Source organism: Lithobates pipiens, unplaced genomic scaffold (genome assembly GCF_037356315.1).
Source record: "Lithobates pipiens isolate NorthernLeopardFrog02 unplaced genomic scaffold, aLitPip1_a1.2 Scaffold_3, whole genome shotgun sequence".
Lineage (NCBI taxonomy): Eukaryota > Metazoa > Chordata > Amphibia > Anura > Ranidae > Lithobates > Lithobates pipiens.
In genome coordinates, this window is record NW_027507790.1 from 104,305,368 (window position 1) to 104,325,262 (window position 19,895).

Here is a 19,895-nt window from a genome sequence, read left to right on the forward strand (position 1 = left end):
CATAACCTCAGCTGTTCAGCTGGATACTCTGAGTTTGTATAGCACACATTGAAGCTACACTGATTCCTACTTGTTAGGAACAGAATTATCCTTCAGATCCAACAGGGTGTACAGACATCCCTTGACAGACTACCGGGCATTCAATGCTGAAGCTAATCCCTTAATGGAGAGGGGACATACTCCACTGCTTGACTCTTTGAATTGACATAGGCATTATCAGCAAAGCATAGCCTATCCCTTTTTGCAGCTATCCTAACATACTTACACCAAGTCTTGGTCAGATACACACCGTCCAAGTGAACATTGCTCTTGTTGGCCTATCACTTGTGTGCACCTCGGAGGTACTTTACACGGGGCTTCCGATCCACTTTCAGACCCTATCTACCATATTTGTGGCCCAATCCTGACATCCTGTAGAGGGGTGTTTATGTCTATGTGTGTTGTGGGTGATAACGTTTTCATTCTTCATATATACTGATGAATGTAGGATTATTTAAATTTTAGTACTTGTGCATTATTACACATTTTCAATAAAGCTAATTTTGTACCATTAACTCCTTGATGCCAATTAGTCTCTATAGGTAGCCACTTTTCTTGTGTTCAGATCTTTTATCTTCACACTAACCCCTTTTTGTAAGTCATATTTATATAAGAGACTAGGCATACATTGTGTAGGCGTGTTACAGGGTTATTCATACTTTCCTTCTTAAGTTATTTATGAATTTGAAACAGCAGTCCATGGAAAGCAGCCCACAAACATCCTTCGTCTGAAATAATTTTGCATATAGGAGTCAATACGTCAATGTTATAGACTGGTGGGCAATAAAGTTAATTGGCTACAGAAAGTCATTCTGAGGACAAGGGTGTAATTACTTTTTCCACAGTACACTATTACATCTATTTATATTTTTGTTGAATAAATTATTGAAAAGGTGCATTTTCTATGAGTGTTTGATTTAAGTATATGACCTTTGTCTGTAGGCAATGTCTGAATACAGATGTTTATTTAGAATGTTGTGCTGTTCAAATGTGTTAAAAAAGTCAACAATTTCCATGGGGTGTACCGAATTTTTGTCCACTCTTATGTTTGACACAATTTTTTTTTTCCATAAGGTTTTATTAAGACTATAAGAGAACAAGCATAATAAAATGTCTCACAGAAACATAAAATATCAAATAAATGGTATAAGCCATTGTTTGACGTAAACAAAACAAAGAACAATTTAAACATAAAGATGAGTCATAACAGTATGGTTAAAGTTTGAGTAGGTTTGAGTAGGTACCCTCATAGGGGTTTGTAACTCATTGTGAATGGGTTTGAGGATGTTTAGGGAGTCAGAGCCTGTTTTGGGTGAATGCTTTGAAAGAGTTAGGAGAGTGCTAGTATCAAGAAGTTTAATTTGTTGGAGGTGGTGTCTGAGAAGGGGGATTTTTGTGTGATTTATATGGCCTGAGGGGTGCAATGTAGTGATTGTTTCAGGTCATTTCTATTTTACAGTTTATCATATTTGCATTTTGTAGGTTGGCTATAATTAAGATAATTTGAGAGATTGTTTTGGGTATGTAGCATTTTATATTGACTGGGTTGAAATAGGGGTACTGGCAATTGTGTTTTTTTTAAATCAATTGGGGTACTGTGAGTTATGTTTGCATCTGTTATGAATTGTAGTAGGGGCAGGAGGTATGTCTCTGTATGATAAGGCAAGCCAAAACGAGAAGAGAAAAAAAGTATAAGATGGGGGTAGCATTTTATATCAACTGGGTTGAAATAGGGGTACTAATAATTGTGGTTTGTTGAAATCAGTCAGGGTACTGTGAATTGAGTTTGCATCTGTTATGAATTGTAGTAGGGGCAGGAGGTAGGTCTCTGTATGATAAGGAAAGCTAAGGGAGAGGAGAAAAAAGTATATGATCGGTGTAGATGGGGGAAGGAAGGGGGGTAGTTGAGGCCAATAAAAGAGGGGTGGGGTAGATGGAGGATGGAGCAGGTAAAAGGGCAAGGGAGGGGAAAAAGGTGTTGATTTGTGTGGCAATTTGGTTCATATTAATGGTACTACGTAGTATCCGTAGTGGTAGGTATATAAAGTTAATAGTGTTCACAACTAATCGAGAGGCAGTTTGGATTGGAGCGTTAGGGTAGTAAAGTTTGAACTAGACTATAGAGGTGTTTAGGTCATTGTACTCTGCAGATGTCTGGAAATTAGTCCAACAATCCCATTTGGTTACAAATTTGGTAGGCGTATCATAAGCAATGCTAATGAGGCGCACCATTTCTGCTATTCTGGTAATTCTTGCTAATCATTCTTTGATTGAAGGGGTGTGAGAGGTGCCCCAGTGGACTGTTATGCATTGCTTTGCCACATTCACCATATGTCCATAGACCTCATTCAAGGTACAGCCAGCTACTAATTCCATGATTGGGCTCTGTGGTTAGAGTGATTTACCATTAGAATAATCTCATCCTTTTTATCCCACTGTCTGTGGAAGAGCTCATGTATCCCCATAGACTTATTGCAGTGTGGACTGTGTGGTGGTGTATGAGGTGTGCTGTCGGCAGATATCTGAGTTGTTTGACAACATTGTAATTTTTTAATGTTTGCACTAGTGGTAGTTTTTTGTATCAATTATTTAATCATTTTCATTAAAGATGTTTTGTAAGTCCAGAGTGTTCCTTAATAAGGTTTCTTGGTGATCTTTAATCCCCGTTTTTTTCAGTTTATGCATGACCTTAAGGAACAACACTAGTTAATTTAGGAGGGGCCCCAGCATAGGGATATGGTTCTGACCTTGATCCACCCTGTGAATCGACTAATTATTGGTCTGCCTGGGTGTCTTTTTATACATTTTTGAGTAAGGGAGTATGGAGATGAGGACAATTGGTGGGCTTGGCATTTCGAGTTATCAGTTTGAGCATTCAGGAAAAGCCTTGTTTTGTTGGGACAGATTAAAGGCAAAGAGTCTGATGTTTGTTATGGATGGAGATGTCCAGGGGGTTAACACCAGGGATCAAGGACACTTAGTAACCTTGGGTAGACCTAGTAGGTGGGATTGTAAGGTATGCTGCTTGAACGCTGATTCGTGGAGTTATCTCGTAGCAAGTGAGGTGTCAGAAAGATATCAGTTGAGGCATAGTTCTGGTGGTATGTGGATTGGATCAGAAAGCAATCTGTCCGAAGGGCATCTTTGAAGCATATGATAGCTTGTAGTTGATAAAAGTGTTTTGTTTCATTAATGTGAGATATTGTAAGAATGGGGGATCAGATCTTTCAAATGGTGAGGGTATACGCATGGGGTGAAGAGGTACTTGAATAGCACTTGGGTAAGATACGCTTATCTGTGGAAGAGCAAGAGGAGGGAGGTACAGTCGCCATAGTGGTAGAGACTAAGGGGGGAGGAGGAGTACAGACCTTAATTCATGGCATGCGATCTGGAGGTTGTAGGGTTTCTTCTTTATGTGGAGAGGCGAGCCCTGGGGTGAGCCGGGGATGCAGTAGAGTTGTCGTTTCTTGGTGTGCCTTGGGCAGCTGGTGGAAGGTAGTATGTTGTGAGTGAGTGTCGGCACCCCAGGCCGTGATGACCCACTTAATGAATGTTTTCCATGGATGTAACACATCTCACTTGTGTAGCGCCGGGCTCCCGCAGAGCACGCGCTATGTTTTGTAAATGTAGTTTTTCCTAAGACCATAGTTGGGTTTTAGGGTTAATTTCAGTAAATGATGGTTTTGGCATCAGTTTGGCTGGACTGTACTATGTTCTGCCTGGTCAGAGGTGTAGGTGTCACCTTTGACAGGCATTGGAACGCAGTCTGGTTGGACGCATTGGGTACCAACCTTTCTCTCTGAGCCAATCAGCGGGTGCGTTGTCTCGCTGTGTATTCCGAGAGAGGGTACTTAAGGTGCTGAGATCACGTGGTTCTGGGTTCTGGTCCAGAAGTATGTGCTGACTCCCTGGTCCTGGTCCTCCTGACCAGCCCCTAGGGGCCCTTGTGGCCTGGGGTGCGGATCCATCTGTTTCCAAGTCTCGGGGCTGGCTAGCCCGAGGCACAGTAACTGGAAGGAGGGTTCCGAGGTGGTCCAGTGCCATCTCAAGTTTGGAGAGGCCCAGCAACTGAAAACACAACCAGGGGAGGACTCTTCAGAAGAGGGCCAGGCATGAGGCTAGCTGCTCGGTAAGAGCCTGGAAGCTAAGCTGAAAGGACACCAAGTGAATCCGCATTCTTACGGTATCGCCGGACCGGCTGCAAGATACTGGTACCGTAAGAGAGTTCCTAATTTCATCCTTCAGTTAAAACTAAGTTCTGTGAGAGACTTTCAGATCTATTCTAAAGTTCTACAACCTAGTCTGTGGCGAGACTTTGCTAAACTTAAATCACCTGTCGGCTGCTAAATTCGCTAAAAGGGCATTTATCCGATAGTTGAAATCCAGTTGCGAATGGCTATTCCCTGGATCACCTAGAGAGAGACATTTTAAGTGTCAGCAGTTCCAAGAGTACCTGAGCTTTCCTACCCGTACCCTCTATTCCCTACTGAGAGTTCTGTTTAACGCTTTTTGCAAATAAAAATTCCTAAAGGGATTCAAGTGTCGGTCTCTACAGTTTATTGGGCCATCAACCTCGGGAAACCCCTAGATGAACACGAGGTGGAGAAGGTAACGGTAAGCCCAAACAAAACCAGCTGCTCCTTCAGGGTCAGTGCAACACTTGCAGCAAGCAAAAGTCTCTATACCAATCGGGTAGATCAATTAGTGGGATATCCAAGGTGTTGTAGATGTGTTCTAGGTCTCCTGGAACCTTCAGGTTTGCTGTGTAGCCTTGGTTGCTTGCAGAGAGGCAGAATGGGAATTTCCATGGATAGTTGATGGATCTGGAGTGGAGAAGTTCTAAAAGAGGTCTCAACACCTTTCTGCGTTGCAGGGTAACATTTCATAGATCCTGATAGATTTTGACTTCTGTGCCCTGGTGCATCAAGCGGCCTCTATTGTGTGCCTTTCTGAGGATTTCTTCTTTTTGGGGAAAGCTGACCAGGCAGCACACCACATCTCTTGGGGAATCAGTAGCCCTGCTTCTTGGTCTGAGTGCTCTGTGAATATGTTCCATTTCTATTGGAGTGTCTTGGTGCCTCTCAAGCAGATCAGAAAAGGGCAACTGTAGTTTGGTCAAGTTGGTTGGGTTCTACGGTTTCCGGGAGTCCTCTCATCCTCAAGTTGTGGCATCTTCCTCGATTGTCCAGGTCTTCTAGGTGGCATTACAATTCTCGCAGATGAATGGCATGCGATTCTCTGACCTGCGGGACTTGGCAGAATGAGGCATCACGGCAGACTGTTGTTCTCTCCACCTCCCCCACTCCAGAGTTAATGATGTGTATGTCTGCCCGTAATTCTGAAATAGCTGCTGTAAGAGTGTTCTTTATGTCAAAGGCAGTTTCCTGGAGATCAATGAGGATTGAGGCTACCGTCGCTCGTATTTTTGAGGAAGCAGTGTTTCTTTCCTGTGAGCGGAGAGGACTTCTGTTACGAGAGCGGAATCCCCGGGAGGAGGCCTGCAAGGCAGACATGGCTTCCTTCTGCACCTGTGTATGGTATAACTCCAGTATATTTCTGCTTAGCTTGGTTTCCTGGTCTCTGGGTGATCGGACCGGGTAGTTGAAGCACTAAGGTATCTTCTCACCAATATTTGTTCGAGGCTACCTCTGCTAAGATAAATGCTGGACCTTGGGGTGTCGGAGCTCAGAAGTTAGGTGGCCATCCTAGACCAGGACCAGACCACGCGCCAGCATAATTATTTAAAAAATCATCTGTAAATGGTGAGTTTTGTATATAGTGAAGGAAGTTGCACAGGCTGTATATTATACAAAAGGAAAAATCAATATTTATATATATATATATATATATATATATATATATATATATATTTTTTTTTTTTACTTATTGCTTTGTTCTCATTTTCCAGATTTGAATGAACTTTTCCAAAACAAATTAATAGCTCCTGACTTTAATCCTGTCTCTCTTACCCTTCTTCTTTCCTGTCCCAAACCTTCCCTCTTGCCCCTCTCCAACTTCCCCATCCTGTCTCCCCCCCCTTTTTTTTTGTTCTCTGTTCTCCTTTATCCTTTTTCCTGTCTTCTTCTACCTCTATCTTATCTTCTTTTTATCCAATCATCTTTCTCCCTTCTTGGCTTTTCCTTTATCCTTTTTCATCTTCCTTCTGTATTGAACTGTATTGTAATTGTACTGCCCCCCCCCCCCCCCCCCACATTGTAACGTGCTGCATAAACTGTTGGCGCTATATAAATCCTGTATAATAATAATCTTCTCTTTCTCACCTCCACAACCTCTGAACTCCCTATATCCCCTCTCCACTCTACCCTCTTACTTTTCTTCCCTCCATCCACTCTGCAAAGCTGGAGTTCCCCTTTTTACCATTTTTTATATAGTGTGGGAGTAGGAGACCCCTCCATAATAATACACAGAGAAGCCACAGTCTAATGGAGAGTTTTGATTCATTTGGAAACTCCCTTTAAATGTGTTTTTTGCCAAAACTGACCTTTTATAATGCACATTTAAACATATTAGGAACAATCTCTGAAAATGGTCTGTTCTAGCTTGCAACGTAATCCCTAACCAACATAACACAACATAATAAAAACACAAACTAATTATCAGAGTGCATTTATTATCCCCAGAGTCAGCGATTAGGCAACATGTGGTTTATAGAATAGACTTTATAGACATTTTATGATGCCCTATACCTGCATTTCTTGACAAAAGGATGCCGTCGGTCCAAAGAGAATTTGACATTGTTCATCTGCTGTATACGTCATGCCTGGCAGCTTGGAAGGAATAATGACAGAGCTGATGCTTTGGGGATTTGTCTGCAGCAAACAGTTACTGGATTTTGACCTGGCAACACAAGCAGTGTTAAAAAACAAGAACAAAATAAGAGGTGGTTATGATTAAACTGCCATAAACATGCATTTTTATGAATAAAAAGTCAAAGAACAAATGTTATTACAATTTAATTAAGGTTTACAATAGGGAATAAAGCACTGTTTACTGTCTGTCTGTTTAACAGAAATCTAAAACATCTGAAGAGACTTGCCCTAGAACAGAGATGGGCAGTGGAGAGTTACCAATAATTCATAGAATGAACTGGCTGAACCTGAACACACTCCCATAATTCTCTTCATACTGGCCAACTGTCCCACATTTTTAAGGACAATCCCAGGCAAGGCTGCCAAGTTTTTTTAACTAACAGTAAGACTGTATTGAAATTTGTATTCATCATTTTCGAAAAAAAAAAAAGAAGTTAGGCAAAATAAAAAAAGAAAATTACATTTTGACATTTTTCTACAGTTCTCTAGTTTCTTTTTAAACACATTTTAAACAACATTAAATACCAACATTTTCACAATGTTTTGTATTTCAACACACAATTGACGATGCATGTATGAAATATTATCAGTCATATTTTGGTTTATACTGTAGACACATGAATGAAAGACCATATAAGGGCTGAATACACCGCTTGGCAGGGTTTAAAAAGAACCTGTACTTTGGTCACATTTACCTTTCTCACACTGAACCGTCAACTGTTTGCCTGCATGCATTGTACCTAGTATTTCTGGGCATGGTGGAAAACCTGACACTCCCTGCCCACAATGCAGTGCTTGGTGCCTGTGCTAGAAATCACCTGGTCTGTGTGCTGGATGTGGAAGTAATGAGATTGTAAATAAGTATTATTATAGAAAACACCAGGAACCTATTGTATAATTTCAGTTTTCAGGTGTGCCTGGTGGAGCTCCTTATTTATGTTTGGAGGAGCTCCTTATTTATATATCTCCAACAGAAAAAAGAAGGAAGAAGTAAAACTAGGCATCATAAGTGCTTTTTTGCACCACTTCTTTTTGTCTTCTGTTGTTGGGGAATGCACAACCTCTGTGCATAGAATGAACATTTCTGGGTGTGCCGATGGGAAATGGGGTAGTGGTAGACCAAATGGAAGGTAAGTACACATAGATAATACTGCAAAATAAAATGAAACTGGTAATTAACTCAATATAGGAAAAGTATAGGTCTGTTTTAAAGATCATTGATGGTGTTGAGGAAAAACACATCATGTTACATTTCTAACAATTCATGCACCCAATGCGCAACCAGATAAACCTCCTTGATGCCAAAAACATCTATGAAAATGCACAGTACAGGCAGTGTCAGGAAAGGTTAAGAGATGCTTTTGGTCGTATATACACATAAGCATATCTTTTGAAAGCCTTATTTTACTCATATATGATGGTTTACATATTGCAAGAGTGTCAGAAACCATGAAATCAGGTCGAGACAGAAGTTCAGTTAAATCACACTAGTTTATTAATAAAAGTAAAAAGAACAAATGTAGTCAAAACCTAGCCAAAGTTTGATAACCGAAAAGGATAGTCAGCAAATCCGGAAGTCAGGGATCAATGTAGTGGAACAGCAAGCAGGATCTGGAGCCAGAAGGGATGTTAGCAAAGCCAGTCTTTAAACAGGAACGCAGAGATAATTGACTGTAAGTCTTAAGTAGGTAGAACTGATGAGCAGGATCATCAACAGCTGTGGAGAGAGATGGGAGCTGGCAACCATCCGACAGCTGAGCAGCCAGCTCAGAGAAGGAAGGGCCGAGCCAAACCCTGACAGTACACGTTCCTCAGTGACCCCTCCCCCTCAGAGCACCACCAGGCTTGAGGGGAAAAACGTCTATGGAAATCACAAAGTAGGAGAGGGGTATGCACATCTGAGGATGAGACCCACGAGCGTTCCACCAGACCATACCCTTTCCAATGCACCAGGTACTGTATTCACCCACGGAACCTACAGGAGTCAACAATGGACTGCACTTCATACTACTCATGGTTCTCAACCTGTACAGGGTGAGGACATGGCAACGAGGTGCAATAAAGTGGTTGCAGACCAAAGGTTTTAATAAGGAGACATGAAATATATTATAAAAAATATGCATATTAGAAGGAAGGTCTAATTTGTAAGCCACTGGATTAATCCTGCGAAGAATACAGAAAGGCCCAATAAACCTAGGTGCGAACTTCAGTGAGGGAACGCGAAGTGGGGGTTGCGAGAGGACAGCCAGACCCTGTCCCCAACCTGGAAGAAAGGCACAGGCAGGTGTCTGCGATTAGCATGTAGACTGTACCTATCATTAGCACAATGCAAAGCCCCCCAGACTTGTGCCCAAGTGGAACGAAGACCATGGAGATGCTCCTCTAATGCAGGAATACTCTGCAGAGCAAACAAGTCAGGCAACGTGGAAGTTTGGAAACCATAATTTGCCATAAACGGGCACAATCGGGAAGCAGAATTCAAGGCACTGTTGGCACTGTTGTGAGCAAACTCTGCCCATGGTAATAGGTCTGACCAGTTGTTATAATGGCCAGAAATATAGCATTGTAGGAATTGCCCCAAGGACTGATTGGCTTGTTCTGCAGCCCCATTAGACTGCGGGTGATAGGCAAAGGAAAAAAGCAAGCTGAATTCCCAACTGTGCACAAAAGAACTGGACGAGCCTTTTGACTACCCCTGTCTGAGACAATCACCATCAGAAGCCCATGCAAGCAAAAGATCTCCCGAGCAAAAATGGAAGCCAGTTCCTTAGAAGTGAGCAACTTCTTAAGTGCAATACAATGACACATTTTTGAGTTCCGGTCAACCACCATAAGGATAACTGTGTTTCCCTGGGAGTTGGGAAACTCCACAATGACATCCATAGACAGGTGGGTCCAGGGCCTCTTTCCATTGGGTATGGGTTGTAGGAGGCCCACTGGAAGGTGTCATGGGTCTTACTCTGAGCACACATGGAACAGGCAGCTACGAAGGCAGTTACATCAGCATGTAGACTATGCCACCAGAATTGTTGGGAAATGGCCCAAATGAGTTGATTCTTCCCAAGGGGGCCAGCTGCCTTGGGAGAATGGTAAGTCTGGAGCACGGCAGTACGGAGACTCTCTGGGACAAAGCAGCAGTCACATGGTTTCTCAGGAGGAGCATGGATCTGAGCAGCAAGAATTGTTTCACTCAAAAAAGAAGTGCGACTGGTGCAAACCGTAGCCAGAATATGCTCAGGAAGAATCACAAGAACCGGAACCGACCCCAACTTGGAAGTGGAGGAAATTTGTCAGCCCTTACATTCTTAGTACCGGGTAAGAATTAGACAATGTAATTGAAACTTGACAAGAAAAGAGCCCATTGCACTCTTCTGGGAGAGAGGCGTTTAGCCTCAGACAATAATGTGAAATTCTTATGGTCAGTAAGAAGAGAACCGTCACAGTGGTACCTTCGAGGAGATGTCTCCATTCTTACAGGGCTAAAATGATCGCCAACAGCTCTCTGTTACCGATCTCGTAATTGCACTCCACAGGTGACAATTTCTTGGAAAAGTAGCCACATGGATGCATAGCGCTCTCAGAGGTAGGGCGTTGAGACAGAAGGGTGCCAACACCAGTCTCAGAAGCATCAACCTCAAGGATCAAAGGTAACATAGGATGAGGATGTGCCAACACAGGAGCAGGAACAAAGGCAACCTTGAGACTCTCAAATGATTTAATGGACTCCGGAGACCAACTCTGTGGGTTACCATCCTTTCTGGTCATATCAGTCAAGGGCTTGACCAGAGATGAGAAGTTATGAATAAACTTCCGATAATAGTTGGCAAAGCCCAGGAAACGATGCAGAGTGTAAACCCACGGGTCGGGCCACTGAAGGACTGCTGAAAGTTTCTCTGGGTCCATCACAAAGTTCATTTTTTTGAAAACTTTATTTGAAGCACACAAATTGACACTTCACTCATGTCACTGCACAGCAGTGTGGTGTGTAGCAGTGCTGTGCAGTGACATGGAGTGCCTTCCAATAAATGGACCATATCTGCATTTTATTGCAGCTCACTGCACCTAGGGGCTACATTGCAATGAGAATGGGGCCCATAGAAAAAAATTGTCAGTGCCCTAGCAGTGACTGATGTTCTTCCATTGCATAAAAATGCCAGTCACTGCACTGTGTGAACAGGCACTGACAGAGGCTGACACCGAAGTCAGGAACTTACACTATTTACATTTTAAAAATGCAATAATTCATTAACATTTAATTATGTATTACAAATTACAGAACTGCATTCATTTGTGTCTTTCATATTTGCATGATGTTCAGCTGTAAAGTTATAATTCCTGTCATAACTGGGTTTCCTAATGGTCCATTATCAGTAGCAGCCACCAGACTAGACTACAACTTCCAAAAAACCTTCTACAGGCAGTCTGTTGGCTGGCTCTTAGGAATTAGTGAAGGCAGTGCCATGTAAATGTATTGGTGTTGCCAAGGAAGCAGAGAACTCCCCTGCTCTGACTCTGGTTTCTACACAGGACTGGAAATGTGTAGAGAGAGGCCTGAGGGTCCTGTGTCCTGAGTAATGCAACAAACAACTGTTGTATGCTTAACAATAGAGCGAGGTAAACAGACATCATAGAGAGAGGAGCTGGGCATGAAAAGACACAGTAAGTTCAGCCAGCATCAAATACTTAGATCGTTCCACCCTTTTAAATTACTGTGAGTAGTCACCCACAACACATAGAAAGTAGGTATAGGTAATAGGCGTAATAGGCTTCCACGAAAGCCAACAGGAGCCCACCTGTATCCATGAGACAACCTATAAAAGCACTTGAAGTAAACCAAGCTATTTCTTTTGCTTTCCAGTCTAATAATGGTTTTGCATATTGGCTTTTGGAATCCTTATATTGCTCCTTTTGACATACCTTGAGTTTCTAGTACTCTGTAGAAAGCAGTTGTTAAAACTCAGGCTAGAAATCCGACTTTTTTAGGCAACTTCTTTTGTGGACATTCTTAGCCCTTGTACACAGGATCGGAGATTCCGACGGAATGTGTCGGAATATCCGTCGGACCAAATTTTCCACCTTGCCGGAAATATTTTCAGACAAAATGCTCCGATCGGACATACTCCGATCATGTGTAGAGAATTCCGATCGGACAAAGTGCCACGTATGCTCAGATCAAAGTCCTACATCAAAGCTATTGGCTACTAGCCTTAACATAGTCCCGTTGTAACGAAATAACGTCATCATGTTCTGAGCAATTGGATTTTCCGACAACTTCGTCCGACCGTGTGTATGCAACAGTTTCGGACAAGATCCGTCGGACAAAATCCGACGGACAGAATCCGACGGATTTGGTTGTCGGAATCTCCGACCGTGTTTACAAGGGCTAACACAGATTGTGTGGCTACAATGCAATCACCCCCTCCCATTTTCTAATTGACTGGAGCCTTCACATTCCCTTTCTAGGCTGGAAAAAAAAGTTTTTCTTTCTGTTGGTAACCTCAGCCAATGGAGCAGGGAGTGATGAAGGGAGGCAAAGTAAAAGTGGAATAGATTTTTGCATAGTTTTACAACTACTATCTATGAATTGTTAGAGATGTGACAAGAGAGAGCAAGGAATGCATAATTTACAGCAGCCTTATATTTGCAGTGTTTTCTGGAGAGAAATAGCCAGTTCAGTGACTGGGTCTACTAATTGTCTAGATTTGCTATTTAATTACTACACACAAATTGTACCTTGCATGATAATGCTCATTTTGTTCCATACAAATTCTTTTGGAATATGTAAATCACTTCCTGTGAGTCAGACTTATACTTTGCATTTCACTAAGGTAAAATGAAGCCTAGAATGATACTCTGGCTTATAATAATAAACAATTTCAATGGATTATTTCTGGACATGAAACAGTCATTAGTATAATATGTAGCTAACAAGTGGAATTAACAAAATGTTTATTCAAGTAATGATTGTTCTAGTGACTCATTAAATTGCCAGCTGCTCTAGATTGCATGAGACAATGTAATAACATTTGAAAGATGTGTAAGGTAGATGACTTGAACAATTTATAATGTAACATTTGATATGCATTAAAAGGAAACAGTAAGTTGACATAGTAAATTATAAATGTTTTCATGACACAGATGTTTAAATTACTTATTACTCTGCTTCTACAATAACATAAGATGGATTGGAAGGTCCCACGGACATAGCACATGAGATCTAATTCTAGAATTCAACAATTTAAAATAATTACCTTAGAAATCTTTCAAGGTCTTCTCGACTACATCTGGACCATGAAACATCTCCCAGATTCTGCCCCTTGATCCATTCTCCTGACATAATGTGAAGGCCGTCTGCACAGGATGGGTGGTCATTGTCATGATTGATACCCATGCTAGTTTTATCACATGTAAAAGGAAAAAATATCATAAAAACTTTTACAACCATTTTCTCACAAATATAGCTTCTAAATAACTGTAAACATAGACATAGTAAAAACAGTTTTACTAGTTAGGAGAAAAGAAATGCGCTTTATGCTTTGCTCTACAGATTATCTCAGATTATTAAATATTATTATATTTGAGTTAAATAATTGAGAATGATAAAATATAAAATAATCAAGTTACATAGTTACATAGTCAGGTTGAAAAAAGTAAATCGAGTGCAACCATAAAAATAATAGTTCAAATTAATAAATGTGCATGTGTGTGTAGGCTTTTGTATTGTATTATTTTTATACCTATAGCTCGCATTTTGTCTGTGTTATTTATTATAAATGGACAAGTCATAAAACAACATTGCAACCAAAATTACAGCCAAAATCTTCAAAAGGGTGGGAAAGGACTAAAACTTCTGTTAAATTGTTGAGATTCGTTTTCCTTCTGGTGAGATTTTCTGTCACTTCCTGTTATGTCATGGTGAAAAGAGGAATTATTCTAATGTGTATGGAGACTGCATTAAAACACTTATAGGCTTATTTATGAAGCGGTTAATCCGATATTCACCAAACATTTACTACAGTTGAATCTCCTGGTTACAAATTTTCAAACAACAGTGATTGACTCACCACCAGTGAATGTTTAATGAATGTCACATCCATTGCTTTAAAACTATACCATTTTTTTATTTGTACAATGAGTGTATGTATATAATATGTTAATAAAAAAAATGAATAATAATAATAAAATAAAATGATTGGATACCACTGGGTGCATCAGCAGGTAACACTGAAACAGTGTGACGAGCTTAAGCATCTATGACAAAAAAATCAACTATGTATTGAGAAGGATTTTAATAAAGAAAGGTGTTATAATATATATTTTAGAATTTATTTTCTAGGGAGGGGCGGGACTAGGGTGGTTCTTCTAATATATGCATTATATACTGACTATTCACTGTGCCCCACAAAAAATATTTACCTCCTCTGTATTTTTCCTGTTTGTTGCCTTACAACCTGGAATGAAAATGGATGTGGTGGGGGGGAGCAGGGGCAAGGGTTGTACCGTGTGATAAGCACAACAGTGTCAGGGCTGGGCTTAGCCCTTCTTTCTCAGAGCTGATCGCTCTTCTTTCGGCTAATTGCCAGCTCCTATCTCTCCACAGTTACTCAGCTGTTGATGATTTCCTTCTCGTCAGTCCTGTCTATTTAAGTTATCCAGTCCAGAGGATCTTTGCCTTTGTCTTGGTCAACATCACAGAGACATTCTCTTGCGTTCCTGTTTAACCACTTGCCGACCAGCGCACGACGATGTACGTCGACAGAATGGCACGGGCAGACAAATGGGCATACATGTACGTCCCTTTGAAATTTACCGCCCTGCCATCGGGAGCGCGCCGCCGGCGGCACGCTCCCGCACTGGTCGGGACCCCCGTGAGTCCGGTCGCGGGACCCGCGGACTCGATCGCCGCGGGCATACCCGCGATCGTCTCACGGAGCGGCCAAATGAAGAAATGCCGTTGTAAACAGCATTTCTCCATTCTGCCTAGCAACTAGTGACGCTGATCTCTGCTCCATGTGATTGGAGCAGAGATCAGTGTTCACTAAATGAAAGCCCAACCCCCCCACAGTTAGTAACACACCCCTAGGAACACTTAACCCCTACACTGCCACCCACTGGTTAACCCCTTCACTGCCAGTGTCATTTACACAGGAATCACTGCATTTATATAACAGTGATTACTGTATAAATGACAATGGTCCCAAAAATGTGTCAAAAATGTCCGATGGGTCCCCCACAATGTCGCAGTCTCAATAAAAATCGCTGATCGCCGCCATTACTAGTAAAAAAAAATAATAAAAAATTATTAGTAAAAATGCTATAAAACTATCCCTATTTTGTAAACGCTATAACTTTTGCGCAAACCAATCAATAATCGCTTATTGTGATTTTTTTTACCAAAAATATGTAGAAGAATACGTATCGGCCTAAACTGAGGGAAAAAAATGTTTTTTTTATATATTTTTGGGGGATATTTATTATAACAAAAAGTAAAAAATAATGCGTTTTTTTCAAAATTGTCGCTCTATTTTTGTTTATAGCGCAAAAAATAAAAACCGCAGGGGTGATCAAATACCACCAAAAGAAAGCTCTATTTGTGGGAAAAAAAAGTACGTCAATTTTGTTTGGGAGCCACGTCGCACGACCGCGCAATTGTCAGTTAAAGTGATGCAGTGCCGAATCGCAAAAAGTGGTCTGGTCTTTGACCAGCAAATTGGTCCGGTCTGAAAGTGGTTAAAGACTTGCTTTGCTGACATCCCTTCTGGCTCCAGATCCTGCTTGCTGTTCCACTACATTGATCCCTGAGTTCTGGCTTGGCTGAGTATCTGTTCCTGTTACTGAGCTTTGGCTATATTTTGACTATGTTTGTTCTTTTTACTTTTATTATTAAACAAGTGTGATTTAACTGTACTTCTGTCTCGGTCAGATTTCATGGTTTCTAACAAACAGTCCTACAACTTTAACCACTTGCCGACCGCCTAACGCCGATGTACGTCGGCAGAATGGCACGGGCAGGCATAAGCACGTACATGTACGTGATTTGCCTCCCGCGGGTCGGGGGCCCGATCGGGCCCCCGCCCGGTGCCTGCGGCGGTCGGTTTTCGTTCGGGAGCGATCCCGGACGAGGGGACGGCCATTCATTCATGGCCACCCCCTCGCGATCGCTCCCGACGAATAGAAATCCCCGGTGACATCACTTCCTCTCCTGTAATGTAAACACAGGAGAGGAAGTGATGTATTCTCTCCTCCGTGTCGGTATTTTTCGTTCCGACACGGAGGAGAGCGGATCAGTGAGTTGCACCAACACATCCCACACACAGTAGAACATGCCAGGCACACTCACACCCCCCCTTTACCCCCCGATCACCCCCCCAATTACCCCTGCCCCCCAGTCACAGTGACACCAATGTCATTTTTTTTTTTTTTTTTTTTTTTTTTGCATTGGTGTCATTTGTGACTGTAATAACTGTTAGGGCAGTTAGAGTTAGCCCCCTTTAGTTCTAATGTACCCCCCTAACCCCCCCAATAAAGGTTTAACCCCGTGATCACCCCCCGTCGCCAGTGTCACTAAGGCTGGGTTCACATTGCAGCGGTTTATGAGAACGAATGTGATTCGCACCGCACTGCAGTGCAAATCACATCCGATCTCTGTGCGATTCGAGTTCAGCCATTCGCCGCACCCGCCGCACCCGCCACACCCGCCGCACCCGCCGCAAATTCGCACGGGACCCTTTTTTTGGCCCGCAGCAGAATCGGATCGCATGGGTGTTCACACCATGCGATCCGAGTTTGCAGATCGCACTGCGATATGCGAACTGATCTGGGGGTGTCAGTAACATTTCACTGACACTCCCAGCAGTTCGCATAGGGCAGTGTGAACTGCCGCCGGGAGGCATGCGATGCGGGAACCCGCCGCGGATTCGCGGCGTTTCCGCATCGCTCCAGTGTGAACCCAGCCTAATAAGCGATCATTTTTCTGATCGCCGTATTAGTGTCCCAGGTGACGCTAGTTAGGCAGGTAGGTATTTAGGTTCGCCGCAGCTTTTTATAGCGCCAGGGACCCCCATATACTACCGCATAAAGCCCCCTGATTGCCCCCTAGTTAACCCTTTCACCAGTGATCACCATATAACTGTTACAGGTGACGCTGGTTGGTTAGTTATTTTTTTATAGTTTCAGGGCACCCGCCATTTATTACCTAATAAAGGTTTAACCCCCTGATCACCCGGCGGGTGTCATTTGTGACTAATAACTGTTAGGGCAGTTAGGGTTAGCCCCCTTTAGTTCTAAGGTACCCCCCTAACCCCCCCAATAAAGGTTTAACCCCGTGATCACCCCCCGTCGCCAGTGTCACTAAGGCTGGGTTCAGATTGCAGCGGTTTGAGAACGGATGTGATTCGCACTGCAGTGCAAATCACATCCGATCTCTGTGCGATTCGAGTTCAGCCATTCGCCGCACCCGCCACACCCGCCGCACCCGCCGCAAATTCGCACGGGACCCTTTTTTTGGCCCGCAGCAGAATCGGATCGCATGGGTGTTCACACCATGCGATCCGAGTTTGCAGATCGCACTGCGATATGCGAACTGATCTGGGGGTGTCAGTAACATTTCACTGACACTCCCAGCAGTTCGCATAGGGCAGTGTGAACTGCCGCCGGGAGGCATGCGATGCGGGAACCCGCCGCGCATTCGTGGCGTTCCCGCATCGCTCCAGTGTGAACCCAGCCTAATAAGCGATCGTTTTTCTGATCGCTGTATTAGTGTCACAGGTGACGCTAGTTAGGCAAGTAGGTATTTAGGTTCGCCGCAGCTTTTTATAGCGCCAGGGACCCCCATATACTACCGCATAAAGCCCCCTGATTGCCCCCTAGTTAACCCTTTCACCAGTGATCACCATATAACTGTTACAGGTGACGCTGGTTGGTTAGTTATTTTTTTATAGTTTCAGGGCACCCGCCATTTATTACCTAGTCTCACTAGTGTACCCCTAAATTTAGGGGTGTCTACTTTCCAAAATGGGGTCATTTGGGGGGGGTTTGTGCCATCTTGGCATTTTATGGCCTTCAAAACTGTAACGCCCTTAGAAAGCCTGAAGGCGGTGCTTGGTTTTCGGGGCCCCGTACGCGGCTAGGCTCCCAAAAAGTCCCACATATGTGGTATCCCCGTACTCAGGAGAAGCAGCAGAATTTATTTTGGGGTGTCATTTCACATATGCCCATGGCATGCGTGAGCAATATATCATTTAGTGACAACTTTGTGAAAAAAAAAAAAAAAAAAAAAAAGTTTGTAATTTTCCCGCAACTTGTGGCAAAATATAAAATATTCCATGGACTCAACATGCCTCTCAGCAAATAGCTTGGGGTGTCTACTTTCTAAAATGGGGTCATTTGTGGGGGTTTTGTGCCATCTTGGCATTTTATGGCCTTCAAAACTGTAATAGGTAGTGAGGAGTGAAGTCAAATATTTACGCCCTTAGAAAGCCTGAAGGCGGTGCTTGGTTTTCGGGGCCCCGTACGCGGCTAGGCTCCCAAAAAGTCCCACATATGTGGTATCCCCGTACTCAGGAGAAGCAGCAGAATTTATTTTGGGGTGTCATTTCACATATGCCCATGGCATGTGTGAGCAATATATCATTTAGTGACAACTTTGTGAAAAAAAAAAAAAAAAAAAAAAGTTTGTAATTTTCCCGCAACTTGTGGCAAAATATAAAATATTCCATGAACTCAACATGCCTCTCAGCAAATAGCTTGGGGTGTCTACTTTCTAAAATGGGGTCATTTGTGGGGGTTTTGTGCCATCTTGGCATTTTATGGCCTTCAAAACTGTAATAGGTAGTGAGAAGTGAACTCAAAAATTTACGCCCTTAGAAAGCCTGAAGGCGGTGCTTGGTTTTCGGGGCCCCGTACGCGGCTAGGCTCCCAAAAAGTCCCACATATGTGGTATCCCCGTACTCAGGAGAAGCAGCAGAATTTATTTTGGGGTGTCATTTCACATACGCCCATAGCATGTGTGAGCAATATATCATTTAGTGACAACTTTGTGTAAAAAAAAAAAAAAAATTTTTTTTTTGTCATTATTCAATCGCTTGAGGCAAAAAAATAAAATATTCAATGGGCTCAACATGCCTCTTATCAATTTCCTTAGGGGGTCTACTTTCCAAAATGGGGTCATTTGGGGGGGTTTTGTACTGCCCTGCCATTTTAGCACCTCAAGAAATGAGATAGGCAGTCGTAAACTAAAAGCTGCGTAAATTCCAGAAAACGTACCTTAGTTTGTAGATGTGACAACTTTTGCGCAAACCAATAAATATACAATTATTGACTTTTTTTTTACCAAAGACATGTGGCTGAATACATTTTGGCCTAAATGTATGACTAAAATTGAGTTTATTGGATTTTTCTAATAACAAAAAGTAGAAAATATCATTTTTTTTCAAAATTTGCGGTCTTTTTACGTTTATATCGCAAAAAATAAAAATCGCAGAGGCAATCAAATACCATCAAAAGAAAGCTCTATTTGTGGGAAGAAAAGGACGCAAATTTTGTTTGGGTACAACATTGCATGACCGCGCAATTACCAGTTAAAGCAGCGCAGTGCCAAAGTGTAAAAAGACCTCTGGTCATTTACCAGCAAAATGGTCCGGTCTGAAAGTGGTTAAAGGTGCCAAATATTTTTTATTGTGACACAAACAATAATTAAAGCCTAAAGCCAGGTTTGATTTAACATAAAATACCTGGTTTGGACCCAGCTCTCCCAGTTCTATATGACAGCATCTGCCTGCCTCTCCACTTCAGCCAATCAGAAGAAGCCTTGTATTCTTTCAGAAAATAAAAAGCTTCCTTGGAATGGCTGAGTAGAGCTTAGCTCAACTTGATTTTGTTCTGTAACAGGATTAGTTCCTGTACCATTGCCAGAACACAATGCAGTATACTGTATACATACAGTTTACATAGCATTCATAGCCAGCACATCTATTATTGAAAGAAAAGTTGATTTGGATCAGTTTGTACCAAATTACCTATTTAAAG

At 42.4% G+C, this 19,895-nt stretch overlaps 1 protein-coding gene across 1 annotated transcript in view; it reads right to left on the reverse strand.

The window, feature by feature from the left end:
- Positions 1-19,895, reverse strand: part of ADAMTS19 (ADAM metallopeptidase with thrombospondin type 1 motif 19) — a 354,949-nt gene that overhangs the window by 173,540 nt on the left and 161,514 nt on the right. The window contains exons 10-11 of the mRNA XM_077463285.1: positions 13,121-13,261; positions 6,747-6,897 (exon numbers count right to left, since the gene is read on the reverse strand). Coding sequence (XP_077319411.1) covers positions 6,747-6,897; positions 13,121-13,261 — 292 coding nt within the window. The remainder of the gene's footprint in view (positions 1-6,746; positions 6,898-13,120; positions 13,262-19,895) is intronic.